The 20,093-nt window shown below is 47.0% G+C and overlaps 1 protein-coding gene across 4 annotated transcripts; it reads right to left on the bottom strand.

Annotated features, from left to right (window-relative positions):
* Positions 1 to 1,410: 1,410 nt before the first annotated feature.
* On the bottom strand, positions 1,411 to 17,223 carry TCN2 (transcobalamin 2). Of its 4 annotated transcripts, none has more exons than XM_078381575.1 (11): positions 16,806 to 17,223; positions 16,199 to 16,348; positions 14,250 to 14,324; positions 11,151 to 11,340; positions 9,585 to 9,745; positions 7,914 to 8,075; positions 6,357 to 6,532; positions 5,530 to 5,722; positions 4,619 to 4,814; positions 2,857 to 2,978; positions 1,411 to 2,364 (listed from the first exon to the last, which is right to left on the bottom strand). In XM_078381575.1, the coding sequence occupies exons 2-11, from the start codon at positions 16,215 to 16,217 to the stop codon at positions 2,303 to 2,305; spliced, it is 1,356 nt and encodes a 451-aa protein (XP_078237701.1). In that variant the 5' UTR covers positions 16,218 to 16,348; positions 16,806 to 17,223; the 3' UTR covers positions 1,411 to 2,302. The 4 variants fall into 4 exon arrangements, with proteins under 4 accessions (XP_078237701.1, XP_072839557.2, XP_020656501.3 ...); XM_072983456.2 differs by having other exon boundaries at positions 16,990 to 17,204; XM_020800842.3 differs by lacking the exon at positions 16,199 to 16,348 and having other exon boundaries at positions 16,990 to 17,201.
* Between the last annotated feature and the right edge of the window lie 2,870 nt (positions 17,224 to 20,093).

The following is a 20,093-nucleotide window of genomic DNA, read 5'->3' on the forward strand; positions in this document are numbered from 1 at the left end:
TTCGACCGGAGGCTGAGCACTAATTGTGCGGCCCGTTTTTGTCCTTTCCATTTTTCAGAGTGACTTCTCTATATAAATGTATGTATACTTATTGATCTTTGCCTTAATATTGCCTGTTAAGGATGTCAGACGCCTCCCTATGCCTTGTTCCTAGTTTTAAATGTTGTCTTTTGATGGTATTAACGGATTAGATCGATGGATCGATCAATAGATAGATAGATAGATAGATAGCCCTATGTAGTATGATTTTTCAGGATGCTCATCATATAAGCCCTACCCCAAAAAATAAGCCCTAGGTAAGTGAAACCCCCCCTTCCCCCCCCCCTTGTGCAGCAACCAGAAGAAGAGGACAGCATTATATTTGAATAAACACAGATAGCTGTACATGGAAAAAAATAAATAAAACATCCCCTGAAAATAAGCCCTAATGCGTTTTTTGGAACAAAAATTAATATAAGACCCAGTCCTATTTTTGGGGAAACACGGCAGATAGATAGATCTTAAAAACTAATCAATTTATGTCTTTTTTTTTCTTTGCATAAGAACAAGCCAGGTTACATTGGCATTGTCGCCCTGTGCTGTCAAGTCAAAAACGACTTATAAGTGACCCTAAAATGTGAGATATTTAAGGAATGGTTTTACCAGTTCCCCTCCCCCCAGTGAGCTTCCAAAGCTGAGCGGGGATTCGAACCCTCTTCTCCAGAGTCCTCGTCTGCCACTCTATCCGTGACATCACACTGGGAATCTGGGAAACCTTTATGATCTCAATTTGCCATCCAAGCTTCTTTTTCTTTAGATATTCGGATTTAAATTTGGTTTTGTTTGTTTTTTAATCTCACTATTTATGTCTCCTGAGTGTAGGATAAGGAGCTGGGCTTTGTTTTTAAATGTTGTTAGCCACCCAGAGTATAGCCAAGGCAATAGATGGGCGGGGTATAAATTTAACAAATAAAAATATTTTACTAGGTCCACCCCTTCTCCAGTGAGCTTCCATAGCTGAGCAAGGATTCGAATACAGGTCTCCAGAGCCCTAGCCCATCACTCTAGCCCCACACTGAGCATCTACATTGGCCGAAGATGGTGGGAATCCCACATGCACCCTGCTTGGTTAAGTGCACCTTTTATCTCTGCAGCCCTTTGTGCTAGAAGAAAATGGGAAAAAATATGAGAAACCTGCTCCTTGCAAAGGTGAGGTGGGGTCTGGAAGCCCCGGCTGTGCTCGGCCTGTGGAGTATGGACATGGTCCCTCCACCGAGCCCTGCGGTCGCTATATTTGCAGGGACCTGAGAATCGGATGCAAAATACACCGAAGCAAACGGAACAGCTGAGAAGTGGGGCGAGCGTACAACTCAGGGAACCGAAGGGCTTTTCACTCCAGGCCCGCGCTCCTGGTCAAAAAGACGACCAACCTAAAAGCAGCAAAGGAAAGAGATCTCCGTGTTTATTGCTCGGTTTTAAAACCTCACCATCGGCATGACGGATGGCGCTGCGATTTTACAGTCTACCATTCAGGATCGCAATTCATGGTTCTTTTCTTTTCGCACCGGGGAATGGCGCTCAGGAGACCCGTCCTGGAAAGGGAACGATCCGAGAGGCACCGTGGAACTTGAGAGGCAGCCCCAGGAGGCTGTCCCGCCTCGCCCGCGCCCGCACCCTGGCAAGGGATCCCAGCTGCGCAGGTGGCCTGACACGGGCTGGGTGCGACCACCTTACACCAGAATGATCCAACAGGTACATCGGCATTCGTTTCTCGTCTCCTGTCCTGCGCCAGGAAGGTGCCCTCAGTTTCATTAGCATCCAGAGAAAAAGGATTCTTTGGTGAGACCATTCTTTCTTTCTTCTGGCAGCGAACAAGGCTTCTGAAAGGCTTAAGCTTCCCGTTCTTCGTTTAAGGAACAACAGAGGCCTGGTGGATCCAGGGCTCCCGAGGTCAAAGGCTTAGGACTTTCTGATGAGCGGAGGCAGCTATGACGTCCCTTCCCGTCCCCTTGTGTGCTCGGCTGAGAAAGAACGGCTGCAAGCCAGCCAGGAGGAAAAGCAGAGGATTCGAGGCAGGTTGGCCTCTGGATGCACCAGTCAGAGCCATTAACTTTACAAAAGGCCCGCTCCTCATTGGTGGAGACAGATCAATCCAGCTGCCTGCACTTTGGGGTTTCCTTGTGGGGGGGGTGATTATGGACTGTCTTTCACCAGAGCACTGTTAGGAAAAAGAGGAAGAGGTTCTGGTGTGATCTTGACACAGCACATGTTCCTGCTGCTGGTGGAGAGCTGGCACTCCCATGGCGGCAGGGGAGCACAGTCTTTACCACGGCATGAATCTTAAGATGATGGTTTCTTTGTGTTTGGGGATATAGTCAGCAATGCCTTAAAAAATAAGAGCAAAATACAAGGCTTTTAGGAGAGAGAAATCACTTCTTCCCACATATCTGAAGAACTTAATCCTATTCATAAAAGGTTCAGTTCACCCAGAAATAAAAGTGTCAGCCTTACAGGAATCACAACGCTATTCATTTTATTGTTAACTCATAGAGGGGTGGTCACGACAGAGTTTTAGTGGTTGGGTGGTGCTCCAGCGAGCATTTCCTTCCCCCCTCCTTTGAGGTACATGCCGTCTGGTTCCTTCTGACTTATGGCAACCCGGTGAAGGAAAAAATCCCAGCATTATTCTCTTCCCCAGGGAGTCTCGCCTTCTCATCATGCCCAGAAATCCACTGGCCATTTACACCAGCCAAAATGGCGTGAACTGCAGCGATGTGTTGCAGCTAGCAAGGGAATCACCCCCTTGTGTTCCTCCCCACCAGGAACACAACAACCTGCACCTCATTAATGAGGGACAAGCTGCAGGCCAATACTGACCTTCATCCAGGATGAAATTTGGAGCCCGGATAATCTTCCAGTACTTGCGCTCTCCTTCCTGAGCTTTTACCCCCATCACGCTAGTGAGCATCGGGCCAGACAGAGTGCTCTGGGTCTCAAACCTGTGCAGGAAAAAAAAGGGGGGGAAGGGGAACAGGAGCACAGAAGGACGAGGCAATGAGTTCCGAAAGCCCTTTGGCAGAGGGATGGCGGCCGTTGCCTGCCTGTCTCATACAAATCATCAACAGTACGAAGATCAAAATCTAAGGGCTGTTTTTGTGTCCTCGAGGCTGGATGGACTTGGAGTTGAAAGGACGATCCCCAGGAGCAAAGTAAACTCATCTTAATTCTAGTTTTTCCAAAGGGGATCCTGAAAGTTGCATAATTTGGTGTGGATACCGATCATTGTTGAAGAGAATAACCACCCCTTCCTGGAGCGAACCTCCTTCCCTGCCCACGATCCCTCAAAGGGGCTGAAGGAAGAGATGTTAAACCGGCAATAAGTCTGTTGCGTCAATGTGTTCTGAGTCTGTAGCGCTCGCTCGCCAGACATAAAGGCCACTCCACTGGACACTCTCTTAACCTCCACGTGCTAGGGTGTGTGTGTGCGTCTCATTTTAGTAACTAACTGTGCTCACCCAGGGGGATATGTGCTGTCGAGGATTTGGCCCTCTTCATAGGCACACAAATTTAGAAAGAAGAGAAATCGCACACAACACTCACTGTTTCTCTTCAATTCGCTGTGTTTAGCAGCTAACATGCCCAGATCCTGCCCCTTCGGAGGAAAAATAAGCCACCAAGCAGAGAGAGAAAGAAGATAAAGGAATGCAACAGACAGCCAATTATCATCTTTCTTTTTATATTGATGTCCAGATATTTCTGCCTGAGTTACTGGTGCCCAGGACGGTACCAATATATTGCGCTGACAGCAAGATTCAGCATTCTATAAGCCGGCCATTCACACTTGTGGAAAAACAGCCCTGACCAATACTTTTTGTTTGGGCGGAAAGTGGCTGACTGATTGGGGGGGGCGGGAAAGGAATCTGTTTCTGGGATATTCCCCTTGCGTGGTGTCACTTTGTGAATGGTAGTGAGCACAAGAGGGGATCCTGTAGACCATCTAAATGGCTGCCATGGGTGTCGTCAACATTCAGGCTGCCCTTTGCTATGTCAAGCTTGTCATCCTTCTTCCTGCTGGCCACACAAGCATGATATCGTGCAGCAATATTGGGCCATTCTCTGGCTCTTTATCCCACATTCATAAACCAGAGATTTTCTGAAGAATTGAATATGCGTAGGGTGTGCGTTTCCATAGAATGAACAGAAGACATTGTCTGCCTGTCAGAGCAGCCGTACTCCAACTGCAGCTTTGCAGTGTGATGGATTTTGAACTTTCTTTATCCCTGGCCTATTCCTGGTGCCACTTTAGGGTATGGCTGCTCTGTGAGGATGACGGGTGAACACCAGGCCCCCAAATTCTGATCTCGCTTGTGTTACAGATGTAACTGCCCTCTCTGCCTCAGTGGTCCATCTCTCAAGATTGGTGGAGAGGGAGGGAGGGAGAGAGAGAGAAGAGCGCTTACTTTACAAGGTAGACCGCAACCCTGATCTCCTGGGAGTCTGTGCCAATGGACTCAGTGGGACTAACATCTGAGTAGATACGTATAAGATTTCATGATTAAGCTCCCTGAACTCAGCCTTCCTTTGCAGCCCCTTCATACCCAACCAGGTGGAAGAGGAAGAGGGAAAGGAGGGATCTCACATGAATGGCGCATGGCTCTGCCCCTTGGCTGCCTCCAGGACCTCCAGCAGGGACGAGCCCATGGGGACATAGAGGACATGCTTGTACAAAGGCAGCCGGCGTGGAGGGCGCTTCACCACCAACTGCACCCCGATTCTTTTTTCTCCCAGGTTAGTCTTCCTAGAGGCAGAAGTTGGAGCGGCGAGGACCAGACTCTCTGAAAACAAGGAAGGAAAATATAAAAACGGGTAGCCAAATAGTTCCTAGTGGATTTTGTCAGACTTAACACTGCTGGAGATTCTGCCTTCCCATGAGAGTCTCTTTCTTCTCTTCCAGCCTGATTTCATATTTTCAGACAGTAGATACGCAAAATCGTGGCTACCGATCCCACCGATACAGGGTTCCTACTGGAATGAAGGACCACCACTTCATTTTGCTGAACGTTCATCACATCCAGCTTCATGTCAGTAGAGCTGGCGTGGACTGGGGATCCCTGCGCCCCCATTTTAATACAAAGCCAGCACTCCTGCGAAATTTTTTTTCCATTCATTCATTTATTCATTTATTTATTTTTGCTACCTGTAAAGCCTGGCAATAATAAAGGGAAGACACTATTTTTTGCAGATTATTTTTAGTGGGAAGGTGTGCAAGGGCCGCAAATCAGCCTTGCGGGGCTGAATGTATTCTGTGGGTCACGTTTTGCCTGGCCAACTGGTCTGTCTCTCCGGCACCCACAGAGTCTACTCTGCAGTGGTTCCTGGAAAGATCCTTTCCCAGCCCTGCCTTGGGAGGAATCGAACCCGAGACCTTTTGCAAAGAAAACAGAGTCTCCTCCGCGGAACGAGGGTCCCTCTCCCTGCCTCCTCTGGATGGTCCCCCTAACCCTGGCTGCCTTTGGCACCACCAGCGGCTGTGTCAGACCCTCCTCGCACCTTCCGGACCACCTCTCTCCGCCCGGCACTCCTGGCGGGCGATGTCCAGGTAGCTCTTGCCATAAAGCACGGGCAGCAGCTGCGACTTGATGAGGGCGTTTCGGAAGTCTCCCTGCTCCAGGCTCCTAAAGAGGGCCGCCATGGCCATGGGGCATTCCGGTTTCTTCTGACGCATCCTCGCAGCAATGAGAAACTGGATCGGCAAGGGGGGGGGAAGACAGAAGCTTGTATTTAACTCTGCAGACGGGACATCTATGTCTGAATGCTATTCTCTTAAAAAAAATCACTATGCATAATCAACTAGCCTTCTCCCTGACCTGCTAGCTTTCTACATGCAGGGAGTCATTCTCTTCTCCTTGCGAGAAAGAATTCCAGGTCCTCTCCTTCCTCCCCAGGGTCTCGAGCCGCCCAGCCCAGGGTTACTGTCCCAATGGGCAGGTGGGTAAGTCCATTGACAGTCGGCTGCAGCAAAACTGACGTTCTGCAGCCTCTTCGATTAAGTCTCATTGGGCCGAAGCCTTCACGGATTGGGGCCCTTTTCATCAGTTGCATCTGAAGGAGGATTGCTCTACCAAAGCACCTGACGAATAAAACTTGACTGCCTTCAGGATGCTATAAAACATCTTGTATTTACGTGACCCTCTTCAATGGCAGAGTTAAAGCAGATCTCTTAGTGGTTTTGCAAGGAGAGAAGAACAGACCTTTCACCCAGAATGACAAATTCACATTTCGGTCATCATTCTTGAGCAGAACTGGGAGGATTCTGTTTCTTTACCTCTTTGGACTGCAAAGAGAAAACTTAACGGGAAGGTCACCGTTCTCCTCACCTGGACAGCCAAGGGGCTGCTGTAGATGTTCCCAAAAGCTCCTTCGGAGGTTTGAGCCTGCAGGATTTTCTCCTTCACCCTCTGGAGAGCGCGGTCCAGTTTCCCCTTGAGCTCAGGGGTGTAGAAGGGGGCCTCTTGCAGGCAGACAAAGGCCAGGCCAGCCATTGCCTCTGTGTCTAGGGGAAGAAGAAGAGGGAGAAGAAAGGGGAGAGATCCCAAGATAGTGACCGCTGAACCCTGGGAGCGCCCGTCCTCCGGTCTCAAACACAGGCATACATTTTGCAAGACAATTTCTCCTTGCTCAAGCCCCACACGGTTAGTTCCAGAGGGCAGCAAAGAGGGAAGAAAAGGAGCCTTGAAGCCAGTCGGGGTACTCCAGGGAAGTCAGAAGAAGCTGGACTAATCGTTGCAGAGAGAAGGGAGCAGGTCACTCCTTTATTGCAACAGCCGCAGGGGCTGCCTGTCTGTTTCCAGGCCCAATTCAGAGGGCTGGTTATATTACCCATAAAGCCCTTAAGTCCAGGATATCTGGAGGATCAAATCACCCCACGTGACCTGTCTTGGCTTTTAAGATCTTCTGGGGAGGTTATTCTCTCCGTTCTATCACCCTCTGGAGTTCATCGGGTGAGGACCTAAGGGGGGGGGGCTTCTTGGTGGCAGATGCCCAGCATTGGAAGGCCCTGCCTTGAGAAGCCAGGTTGCCCCCCCCCCCCCAGTCCTTCTTGCCCTTCTGTCACCAGGCAAAGACCTTCCTCTTCAGGCTGGCTTTTCAGAAATAAGTGGAGATCTTAGAAATGTTGCATTTATTGAGATATTTTAAAATGTTTTTTAAAAATGCTTTAAAATTTGCTTTTAAACCTGTTTTTAATACTGAACATGTTATTTTTTTTAAATACACTCTTAAAGGTATTTTTTAAACTGTTGATCATTGTACAGTTTTAATTGTTGTAAGCCACCTTGGGTCTCCTCATGGGGAGAAAGGCTGCACAGGGAGGGAGGGAGGGAAGGAGATGGACGTTTTACTTCAACTGGAAGAGTTCATACTTTGCTTTCACCCTGATCAAAAGAATGGCAGACCAGACTCTCCAAGATTTATAGACTCAAAGCTGCTTCTCCCCTCCCCTGGCAGTGACACTGCAGTTAACAAAGTAAGGAATGGCAAGTGCAAACACAGGGTGATAAAAGATCATGCTGGAAAGGGTTGCTTGGCTGGGAGCAGGTCTCCCACAAAGGGACCTTTCACGCATACAGGAACCCCTCCAGCTCAGCTCTGAAACAGAGCAGCCCTCCTGCCGGGCCAAAAAGGTCCAGAGGGGGTGTGGAACGGGGTCAGGCTGGCTCCCGGCTCCCCTGTAGGTGGTCTGATTGCTAGAGAACAGCTTGCCCCAGGCCTTCCCCAAATGCAAGCTGTATCTCCATCTGATCTCACCCTCAGCGCTGTATCTTTTGATAACCCCCCAAAAACCCGTTGCCTGGGAGACCCTCTCCCTTTGCCTAGGGGCAAGCCAAGCTCAGAGACAGACGGAAGCGGTCAAGAAGAATGGCCGGCCTCCTTACCCACAGAGACATCGCCATTGTGCTGAAACCTGCCATGCTCCTCGGCGTGCGAGAGTTTGTGTATCACGTGCTCATCAATCTTCTTCTTGTGGACGCACAAGGCCAAGATTCCCAGGCTGTACTGGTAGTAGTTGGTGATGGGGTCGCCGTTGCCTCTGTGGCCTAAGTTCAGAGGAAGAGAGTCCGAGAGGTGAGTTCTGGTGACCCCACCTCCTTCCAGTTCCAACCTCAGGCCCTTTGCTTCCTTTCTGTCCTGCAAGGCTGGCTCCACAGGGAAGCAGAGGAGGGACCCTCTTGCTCGGAGGCCATCCTTCTCTGTCTGTGCGAGAGACTTTCTGGCACTGGGCGTAGTGCTTCAGGCAAAGAGAGACAGGGGTGCAAATTCTGGCTCAGTTCTGAAGCTCAGAGGCTGACCCTGACCAATCTCCCTCTGGCCCTCTCTGCTCATGCTACCTTGCAGGGTTGTCCTGGAAAGGAAGAGGGAATGTAAAATGCAAGAAAATAAGAATATAGTAGGACGCCTGCATCTGCTGGGGATCAGTTCCAAACCCCTACCCCCCCGGATGCTAAAAAATGTAGATTATAGCAAACACTATTTTAACAGCAGCCTCTATACATACAGTAGCCTTATCTCTGGCTCCCCCGAGTGGCCAGTTCTGGTAACTTCACTTTTACAAATATATATTTCTAGGATTTTTCTTTTAATATTTTCAGACCATGAATCAGTGGATACTGATCCTGCAGATAAGAAGGGGCCTACTATAAATGAATGCTATGATCTAGCTTAGAAAGACAGAGTCTTGGTAAGGTAACCTATGGTCTAGTAATATCTGGGCTGGATCATTCCTGGGGTGGGTGGGTTTTAAAGCTCTGAAGCCACATCCCATGATTTGGGCCAACATGGTTAGGGACTAAAGTACCTAAAGGCAATTTATCCCTGTAAAGATTCACCTCTCTCTTAACATCTGGACCAAGAGGTCCTGCTCAAAGGCATCCCCACCTTTAAAGGGGACCTAATTGCCATTTAAAAAAACAGACTTCTCTGCAGTAGCACCTTAATCATAAGACGTTCTTCCTACAAACACCTACCGTGTTTCCCTGAAAATAAGACGGGGGTTTATATTAATTTTTGCTCCCCAAAACACATTAGGGCTTATTTTCAGGGGGTGTTTTATTTTTTTCATGTACAACCCTTTACATTTATTCAAATGCAGTCCTATCATCTTCTTCTGGTTGCTGCACAAGGGTGGAGGGTGGGGGTTTCACTTCACTGGGGCTTAGTTTTGGGGTAGGGCTTATAAGACGAGCAGCCTGAAAAATCTTACTAGGGCTTATTTTCAGCTTAGGTCTTATTTTTGGGGGAACGGTATTTTGAGCCAACTTGGTTTTCTTTCCAGCAAAATAGATTTTTTATGCCCTTGGGCTCTCAGCAGTTTGTTTTATTCTCTTGATTCCCTGTTCTGTTGCTGCCTTTTAATTTATTTTTTTATTTTTTTATTTTTTGCTGTTTTTACCTGCTGTCCACACAGGTCCATGGCTTAACCCCTGGTTCCCGGTTGCTCGCTCCTAGATGATCTCCCTGACCAAGACGGTGGTTCCTAGCTGGTCCGTCTGCTGAAACCGCCGCCAGGGAACCTCCCCACGACGGTTTCCGCGCACCTCCCCGCTTACCTATCCGCTCTTTCTCCTTGTGCAAATGCAGCTTCAGCTGGGTGATCAGCCAGTTCCCCTCCGGCGTCTCCATGCTGTGACAGGCGGCTCGCAGGGCCAGGAGGTAGAGGGCCAGCAGACCGGTGCCCGGCTGCTCTTGGTAGTGGACGGCAGCAGACGTTCTGGGCCACGGCAAAGCAAACAAAATACACAGTTAATCTCTTTGGGGCACAGCCTGAGCCCAACGACACTCTGAGTCTGCTTTTCTCATTCGATTCCTTCACATTTTGTTCAAAATCATTCTGGATGGCCTTGTTACCCCATTTTCACTAAACACGTCAGCATAACTTTGCTTTTCCGATGCCTCTCCTATTGCTGTTCAGACTGGAAATAGGCTGGAGCAGAGACTGGCCTGATTTTGGGTAACATGATTTGCTAGAATATCATCTCTGCTGATAGAGCAACACAAGCCGTATGCCACGATCTAAAGTCAGAGTTCAGGACGACTCGTATCTCTTTCCTTTTCCATGTCTCCCGCGCCCTCAACCCCACAAATATTGCAAAGCCGATCGGGTCGTGCTTATTATCACCTAATGCCAAAACCACAAAGCAACAAGCTGATTTACCAATTGAGGCAAGACGCCCTTGTTAGAATAAACCCTCTACAGAGAAAGTGACAGACCTTATACCGTCTAGCTTTCATCTTTAGTTTCCAGCCTCTACCGTATAGACATGAGCTTGTTTCCTGTCCTTTGAACACCAGAAGATATCTACACGGAGCACTTTTCTCTCTCCAGATCACAAAACCTCAAATAAATTCTACCGCTGACAATATCTGAAATGTGTAGGCCCAACATGCTTTCAAGGGAGATAAAGCCAAGGCTCTTCCTCTTGTTTTTCTGCGAGCAGGCAAATGCTGTCTTTGTCAGCTTGGCTTTTGGCAGCTCTTTGGCTACTGGATTTTTTTAAATGATGTATTTTTAAAATTACTTTTAATCCTGCCCTTTTAAAAACAATCTTAGAACGGCAGAGCTGGAAGGGGACCCTCGGGATCATCCAGTCGAGCCCCTCTCAAGGAAGCCCAGTGGGGGGGGGGAATCAGGCTCCCCACCTCTGCCTCCGCAGCCAGGGAGACCTCAGCCATGGTGCTCTCCAGCAGTTAAATAATCTTAGGCCGGCAGAGCTGGAAAGGACCCTAAGGATCATTTGCCCCAGCCCCTCTCCAACCAATAAATAACACCTTGGTGAATATGAATCTACTCAGGAGGAGGTCCCTCTGCAAAGGACATCAGCTAGGCTAGTGGGTACTGGGATGCGGCCAGAGAGTCAAAGGAGAAAACCCACAAAAAGCTTGTCACAAATCTACGTTTCTTCTCTTTCAAAAACCTCTTTTCAATTCCATCTCTTACCAAAGGGGGGGGGGAGGGAATAGGTTTCCTTAACCGCCTAGAGTGGTTGCATAGACCAGATGGGCGGGATACAAATCGAATCAAATAAAATCAAATATCTTGGTCCGTATCACCTCCTTCCATTTTGCTGGACTCCTCTAGAGTTGCCCGACCAGCGTGCTGGTCCACCTGAACACACCTGCTGACGTTGGGCTGAAAGGCCTCCTTGAGCCGCCGTAGGTACTGCTTCTCCTTCTCCGGGTTGTGCTCGTCGGAAAGGCGGAGGCCCAGGTAGAGGCTTGGGCTGGGCTCTTGGGAAGCATCTCCAGCTAACTGCAAGAGCTCCGTGTTCAAAGAGTTGATGGGCTTCACTTTCCCGCTGGGGATTTCTTTGCAGGAGACAGAAAGAGTGCAAGTCAGGTTCAGCAAATCCACCGCCTGTAGGCTCATTTTTAGCGTGCCCCGTGGCCCAGGGGTTAAACTGTAGTTTTGCAGCCAAATCCCCAGTTTAAGGTTGACTCCATCCTTCTGAGATTGATAAACTGAGTACCCAGCTCATTGGAGGAGAGCAATATGTAGAATTAAATTGCAAACCGCCCCATGAGTGCTTTTAGCGTTAGGGGGCAGCCTGTAAGTAGCACGCTTTGCTTTGTGTTTTTTTTTAAATTGTGGATTGTACTTTGCTCAGGTTACACCACAGTGAGAGAAAAGAGTAGCTGAGGAGTAAGATAGAGCAATTTATGTGGCCTCCCGTGGTCATCCCCGCCTTCCCTGACCTCTATAGACAAATATAAGACAAGAAATCAGTTCTTGTTTTTTTTTCTTCCTAGAAGCATCCAGAAATAACAGCCTTTTTTGTATGAGGATGGGTCATTTGTGTGCTTCAAACTAAAAAATAAATAAATCAAAACTAGAAGTGGATTAAGGACACCTTCTGTTTCAATTTTCCAAAGAGACCTTTCCCAAATGATATTTTGTCCTGCATTTTGATTGTTTGCATCGCTCTGTGCATGAGCACACCCCGTTCTGTGCCATTTTGATGGCTCGAGACTAAAACTGGGTTGCCAGCCCTACCAGAAGTGCCTACCCCAGAATAAAAGGGAAAAATGGCTGCACAATACATGACAGCCCACCTATTATTATAGGCTAAAATTGGAGGCTTTGTTAACATTCTAGAGACATTATTCCAGTAGACCTTTACGACAGACCAATCATACCTGGGAAGGAAGACTCTGAGGACATTTCAACGATCAGTCACAAAACAAAGCCCCCCCCTTTGCAAACTACAGAAAGGAAGTGAAAACTCCTGGTGGCAACCAGATGTTTCTCACATTTAAGGAATTCCTTCTTCCAATTACAGGTTAGCTATGATGTCCAATCTGTCCCAAAGTTGCTGCAACCCCCCCACCAGAAAAATAGGTGCAGGCCCAGTTTTTAAAATCCACTGCAAGAGCGAGCTGCCATTTTTGAATGGTCCCTTGCATGAAAATATCTTTCCTGCAAATGGAAACCTAGCACTGCAAGAAGCAGGCTGGAACAGATGATGCTGGGGACAGAGTTAGACTTGGCAGACATCAGACCCCATCCTGGTGGTATAAATAACCTTGTACAAAACACTGGCATTTCTCTAAAGGGCCAAAACAGGCTCATTTAGGAAGCCTTGAGTTTTACCAGGGGATAAATGTTTACACAAACGTCCTTGTTTTATCTGCTGAGTTAGTAACGGTTTATTCTTTTATGGCTCGCTTTAATTGTTGTTAGCCATTCTTAGCGGTCCATAAACACCAGATGGCAGGATATATATGGATCAATAGATGAGAACTCCCAGCCTTCTGAAGTCAAATCCCACAATAAATCTGTGATGGCTCTCTTTTAGCTCATTGTTTAATTACTGAAATTCACGTGTTAGTTTTCATTTCTTGCTTAACAGCCTCAATTTTGGAATTCACATTTTCCAAAGAACATTGCACACAAGATCCCCGTTTCCATGCAGATACAAATATAAATCCAGATTTCTGTTTGGGCAGGGTATCAGCTTATACCTTGAATGAATTATTCTAACAGGATTCGATCCAGAAAGGCATGTCCATTCCCTATGAAAAGCTGCAATTTCAATATTTCTTCCCTAAACTTTACTAGCGCAGACACAAAATGTACACGTATACTATATAAGCGACAGTCTTTTTTTAGAACTGCAAAGGCCACCTGGGGGACCTTGGACTACAGCTCCCATGATCCTTCCCTGAGGCTTATTATTGCCAGCTTGGGCGGATGGGGCTTGCCTCTTCAAAACATGTTCCCCAACCTTGATTTAAGGCAGGGGTGGGAAAACTCTCTCGCTCCAGGGTTCTACCCTACCGTTTAACACCCAAACATTTTACCAATTTTTCAAACTGCAAGTATCTGATGTCCAGGGGTGTTTTTATCAGAACCCGTTGGCCCAAGAAGATTGAAGCCCAGATCGACTCCGGGCCTTCCGGCGTTTCCAGAGCCAGGCAGGCATCGACCCCCTGGCGTCCATCACCTAATTTTTCTCCTCTTCGGTATGCTTTGATGTCATTTGATGACACACAAGCCACCAGAGTCCAGGCAAAGGCCCGTCCAGGTGGGAAGTCTAATCCCAGCCATTGTTTGCCAAAAGGCTCCTGGAAATCCATACCCAAAGGCTATGGAAGAGACCACACTACCTTCTTTCTGCCCTGACGAGGCGGGCTTCAAATCTTTAGGTTAGCTCCTGCTGCAGGCAGCCGTTGGTAGCTCTGCTTCTACCCAAATATATCTTGCTCTCTCTCGTCGTCATCATAGTCATCCTTCAGTCTCGAGAGACTATGGTATCGTGCTCTGCATGGAGGACTTGGAACAGCGTCTAGTGTGGCTGAGAAGGCCAATTCGAGAGTGACCATCCCTTCCACACTGAAGATAAATACAATCTGTCCCCTGTCCAGCTCCCTGGTTTTGCTGGTTTCGGGACAGCCTCTTTGCCTCAGCCTGCTGGGCGAGGGTCTCTTCAAATTGGGAGAGGCCGTGATGCACCACCTGCCTCCAGGCTGAAAGCTCACCTCTTACAAGACCGCAAACTACCATGTTCCCATACAACAGCCATTAAAAGCAGATAACAACAGTAATAACAAAAAGCCAAATCAATGCATGCCAATGGTCTGGACGAACCATATATTACCAGTCTTGACGTTCCCCTTGTTTCCGTGAGTTCTGCAGGCTGATAAAGCTTTTACAGTCTGATTTTTTTTTAAAAAAATCTAAAACGGAGATATTATAATAGGAAGTCCATGGTACTCACCACACGACTGAACTGAGGAGAACAGAATATAGAGGAGGGGGACGAAGTGGGCCCACCTGGGCTCCATGTCGGCAGCTGGAAGAACGGGAGCAGCAAAAAAAGTTGATTAGGAAAGCCAGGAGGAGATTCCTGAGGTTGGTTCCAAGGGATCTGGTCTCTGCCCAGCTCAGAGGGCAGTCCGTACGCAATCACGGATCAAACTGGAGAAACAATGACACTCTGCCAAGAAGCAAGAGCCGAGTCTGCAAAACTGGAAGGACTTTGGTTGAACAGAGAGAGAGAGAGAGAGAGAGAGAGCTGCAGGCATCTGACGTGAAGTCAATTCTGACCAAGCGAACTTTTTCAGGGGTTTCTGGGTAGAGAATATTCAGAAGTGCTTTACCATTTCTTTCCTCTAGGGGGAGCCTTGGGACCGCGCAGCTGGCCCAAGGCCACCCAGGCTGGCTCTATTCACAGGAAGCCCAGCTGGGGAATCAAACTCCCAACCTCAGACTTTGCAGCCGGAGACCTCATTTATGGAGCTATCAGAACCCTCCAGAAGAAACTAATTCCCTCCATATCATTGCAAACCCTTGTAGGAAGGGGAGCTGGCAGATCAAAACACAGAAAGAGGAAGCAAGTGTCTTTGGCAAAACCCATAGCTAAGGAATGGAACGAACAACAACAACAAAAAAAGACAAATTCCCTGTGTTCATTGCAGCTGGGTGACTGCCTTTATCTCTCTCATTATGTCTGAAGTGGACGTGTCCACAAAAGCTCACACTCAAAGAGGACAGGTGCCGCCGTGTGTGTGTCTTTTTTATTTGTTATTTTATTTTGAATTGATTTTTCAAATTTTGTTTTTACCTATGACGCTTGCACAGACTAACACCGCTTCCTCTTCTACAACTACATTTATACAAAAAAATAACTTTTAGAAACAAGAGATTTTTGTAATTTTTTAAAAAATTTCTTTTGCAATTTCCCTGCTCCATGGTCTCCCAGCCTGTTAAAGACCCAAGCAGGGTTAAAAAGAACCCTACGTTTGTGACTTTTCAAATAGTGATTCTAGTAAAGCTGTCATCCGCGCTTGCCTTCAGATTGAGTAACGGGAGTTGGCATGAGGGACGTGCCCAAGCCAGAGGGAGGCATAATTTCCTGGCCAGATCTGATTTTTTTCCCCTGTTCGCCTTCCTAGTTACCCTAATGATGACCTTCCAGCCAACCTGATTCCAGGCTGCTTCCTGGCCCTGCTCTCCCTATTCCCTAACTTGCCTGTTGACTCAGCAAGGTCTGGGATTTACAGACTAACCTTGGCTGACCCTCTGACAATTCTTCCACTGGCAGTTTGGACTCTAAGCCCCCGAGTCCCATTCTGGCTTGGACCCAGAGTGCCCCTTTGTACCCTCCCAGAGATTGCTCCTGCCCCTGAGCTATCTCTGAGCTTGCACAGACTGGTGTTGTGACTTGAAAGCAGGACAAATCCCTTGCACCACCTCATTCATTCATTCATTTATTGAAATGGCAACAAGTCTCTGTAACTCCTTTAGCAGCTGAACCGCAAAACCATGTCGGATAAGTCAGGGCATATCACGTATAATAATCGTCAGCAACTACCAAGACATCTCCAGTATTTTTGCTGCCTGTGATTACTGCTCGGGAACCCATTCAAATCAACTTCTGCTATTAGTGATAAGACGCAGCGTTGCAAGGCACTCTGTAGGAACAAAGTGCAAGGTAGTCTTCCCTACCTTTCCTTTATCCTGAGCCAACAAGAGTGTCTCCTTAAAAGTTTTTCTTAAGAGAATAAATCAGACGACAGCCAGTGGGTTCAAACCTGACCCACAATCCTTTCTAGTACCGGTCCTCTACCCACTCCATTCTCCCAGCTAAGAATGACTGAATGTACCCCAAAAGATGGGAAACACCCTCTTTTTTGCCGTCAGATGCCACAGCCATGAGTAGCAGACCTGGTGGGTTATACGACATTTCCCCGAAATCCGCAACTATCCAGAAAATTCTGAGAACCGCCTTTCACAAACGCAACATCTTCAGGCTTTGAAGGGGGGGCATGGTTTGAAAAGGACCCAAGGTGGCTTTAGAACAATGAAAGGCCATACCTAAAGTTAAAAACAGTAAGAATACAATGATGGTTAACATCATTAAAAGATGATATTTAAAAACTATAAACAAGAAATAAGGAGGCCTCTGACATCCTGAACAGGGAATGTTAAGGTAAAGATCAACAAGGATCCCAAAATTTAAAAATGGGGACTCTGAGAAACGGAAAACACAAAATGGAAAATGCAAGAACTAAACATGCCAGTGCCCGAACTTTCAAGGAACATCTGACGTTAGGGGGCATCTCTGAATGCAGCCTAATTTTGCTCTTGTTTCTTAGGGTCCGGGGCAGCTGCCTCCTGTAAGCTCAGATTCAGCACACAGTGAGTCTGGGGCTCTCAACTGGGACAAGATCCCACACGCACGCCAGGGAGAAGCCAGCCAACTCCCAATTTAAAAGACCACAAAGGAGAAAACACCTTCCTGACCCTTTCTCTGACAGGTCAACTGACCCACCTTTTCCGTCCTCGCTCAGCCCTGCTCTTCGTCCTTCTGCGGCCTCAGGTCAGGATGTTTTAGGGGGCAGGGTTCCTGAGACAAGATCCCACCAAACACAGCACAACTCACACCCGCGTGGAGACACACATCAAAAACATCAAGTCTGAGAGAGAGAGATAAAAGGAATGGCTTCAATACAGACCTCTCTTGGGCGTTGCTTCAGTTCCACGCCTTCGCCCCACACGGGCCAGCAAGGAAGTCAAGGTCCAAAACCAACTTTCTTTCCCTTCCTTCACAGAAACTAGAGCAGGAAAGGAGGGAGGGGTCTCCTTGTGCTCTGTTTACTTGTTGCCACGTGACCATCCCTTCCAGCTGCTGATGTCAGCTGTTTGGAGGGTGTTTTTAAGGGGAGAGGCTAGCCAGGAGTCTGCGGAAAGGAAAAGGAAAACAGGGTTATCGGGAGTGCTAAAGGAAATCTCCAGATACTAGGCTATTTCCAGAGGCTGTGGCTGTGTTAGCCGAGGACAGTGGCAGCTAACCTTTTTGGGCTTGCGTAAAAAAACAAAATCCCAGGACATTAAAAACAGGAAACAGACTTGGCACCTTAAAGACTTAACCACATGGTTTCTTGGAAATAAATAGATAAAGGCAAGGGATCTTCCTTTGGTTGTATACTGGCTACCCTGAGTTCTACCCTGAAACGCATCTCCAACCAATGTGTTTTTACAGAGAAGGGAAAATACTAGCTTTGGCAGGATGGGATGGCGCGATTAGCCCTAAATGGCAGAGCGTGTAGACAGTGGCACAAACGCATGAGTAAACCAGCAGGTTTTGCACAAACCCATGAGTAAACGGGCAAGTTTTGCCAAAAAGGAAAACCACCTTGTCAACGAGCCTCGCCATCATGTCTTGCATGAAGCAGCCTCTTAAGCTGACGAACGGTGTGACGAGTGAATTCTTCTGTGAATTCTTCCAACGAATGCATACCTGTCTCCTCCCCTCCTTCTGATCCTCACAGCAACCCTGTGGGGTAGTACTCAAGCGGGACGTGAGTACCCAGCCCAAGGGTCATGGCTCAGTGGAGACCCTGATCTCCTTCTGACCCCTGCACGTCACTGGTATGCTGCTGCACTTTCATCAGACGGGCTGGCCGTCACAGACCTCATTTTGAGTTAAGCCAAGCCTCATTTCGGCAACACCATTTAGGTGTGGCAATGATCATGTAGGGTCTCCTGAGACCTTTTGAAAAATGCTATTAAATGCCAGAATTGCACCAGACATTGTTCTCTATGGCTTCTGATTATGGAGTGTTTGATATCAACTGTGGGATAGCAAAGGTTGGGGGTTCGATTCCCCACAACACCACCTCAAAAGGGACTTGACTATCCAGCTCTGCAGTTCTAAAATTATTAGTATTGGGCTCTAGAAAAGCCTTAAATTGAAGTGCTGCTCAGTATCCATTAAATTTGTCATTGTGCACTGTCATGGATCACAGCACTTTGGTTTTCCCTCCCTTTCTAGTTGTTCTATTAAATTGTTTGCTTTTAACATTTTTTGATATCACCTGGCAGGACAAAGTTCCAAACAGAGTAGTCCTAGAACGAGATGGAATTTTCAGCATGTATACATTACTGAAACAGTGGCGTCTACGTTGGCTTGGGCATGTCATGAGACTGGCCGATGGTGGGATTCCAAAGGATCTCCTGTATGGAGAATTAGTGCAGGGAAATCGCCCCAGAGGGAGACCACAGCTGCAATATAAGGACATCTGCAAGCGGGGTCTGAAGGCCTTGGGAATGGACCTCAACAGATGGGAAATGCTGACCTCTGAGTGTTCAGCCTGGAGGCAGGTGGTACAGCATGCCCTCTCCCAATTTGAAGAGGCACTTGTTCAGCAGGCCGAGACCAAGAGGCAGTCCCAAAATGAGCAAAACCAGGGAGCTGGACAGGGGACAGATTGTATTTGTCTTCAGTGTGGAAGAGTGTCACTCTCGAATTGGCCTCCTCAGCCACACTAGACACTGTTCAGAGCATGTTACCATAGTGTTTCGAGACTGAAGGACGCCTAACAACATTAGAAGCAAGCCATCTTGGGTCTCTTTGAGGAGAAAGGCTGGGCGTAAATATTTTCAATAATAATAATATGCCACTGTTTCAGCAATGAAAAATTAAGTAGCAGAACAAGCACTTTTCAATATATTTCCTAGAGGGATGCAATCTTTTCTTTACTAAAACTTCAGAGAAATAGAGTATCCACTAAAACACCAGTCAAAACACAATACAAATTCAAGGATAGGGAGTATCTTTATAGACCACTAAAAAAAATTATCATACATGAGCAAAGCATATCACCTATTCTCGTATTTGTATTTTATTCTGAATTGACCACATGGCACCTCTTTTAGTTAAAAGAAAGTTGTAGTTTTAGAACAGGTAGCCGTGTTTCTGCAAGCATATCGGACAAAGTCTGATATTTACTGTATAACAATTAGAATTTAAGGGGCTCCAAAAACATGTGGCACCTTAAAAAACAATTATATTTTAATTAACATAATTTCAATTGAATTAGAATATAATAAACAGTCTTTAAGGTGCGCCAAAAACATGTGGCACCTTCAAAACTATTATCTCTTATTTTATTTAACTTTAATTAGAATAAAATAATTAGCCTTTAGGGCGTTGCAAAAGCATGTAGCACCTGAACAAGGATTACATTTGAATTATTATTATTATTATTATTATTATTATTATTATTATTATTATTATTATTATTATTATTATTATTATTATTATTATTATTAAATTTATATCCCGCCTATCTGGTCAAGCGAGGACCACTCTAGGCGGCTAATTAGCTTTATTCCATCTAAATTTAATTAGAATCCCACAATTAGCCTTTTAAGATGCTTCAAAAACGTGTGGCATATTTTAGTTAAATTCATTTACTTTAATTTTAATTAAAATATTGGCAAAAAAAAGCTGCTCCATGGTTTTGCCTCTTCGGATTTTGCCAGTTAAAAATAAAATTATATTTGCCAAGGCTTTTTGTTTTAAAAGGCCCCGCAACCCCCTCCCTATTTCCTCGCCTGACAGAGAAACGCCCTCCTTCCTTCCCTCTCTGCTGTGTTCTGAGAGCGGCGCAAGGGCCGGAAGTGACGTAACTCGGAATCGTTCCCACTTTTCCCTCCCATCACCTAGAGAGGCACGACACCTTCCTTCTCTTTGGCCGCGAACGGCCCTTCTAGCTCGTCCTCTCTATCATAGCCCAGCCAATCCACCCCCTCCCCAGCCTGCACCGCCCTCCTC

The sequence above is a fragment of the Pogona vitticeps genome, chromosome 14, assembly GCF_051106095.1.
Source record: "Pogona vitticeps strain Pit_001003342236 chromosome 14, PviZW2.1, whole genome shotgun sequence".
In the NCBI taxonomy this organism is placed as follows: Eukaryota; Metazoa; Chordata; class Lepidosauria; order Squamata; family Agamidae; genus Pogona; species Pogona vitticeps.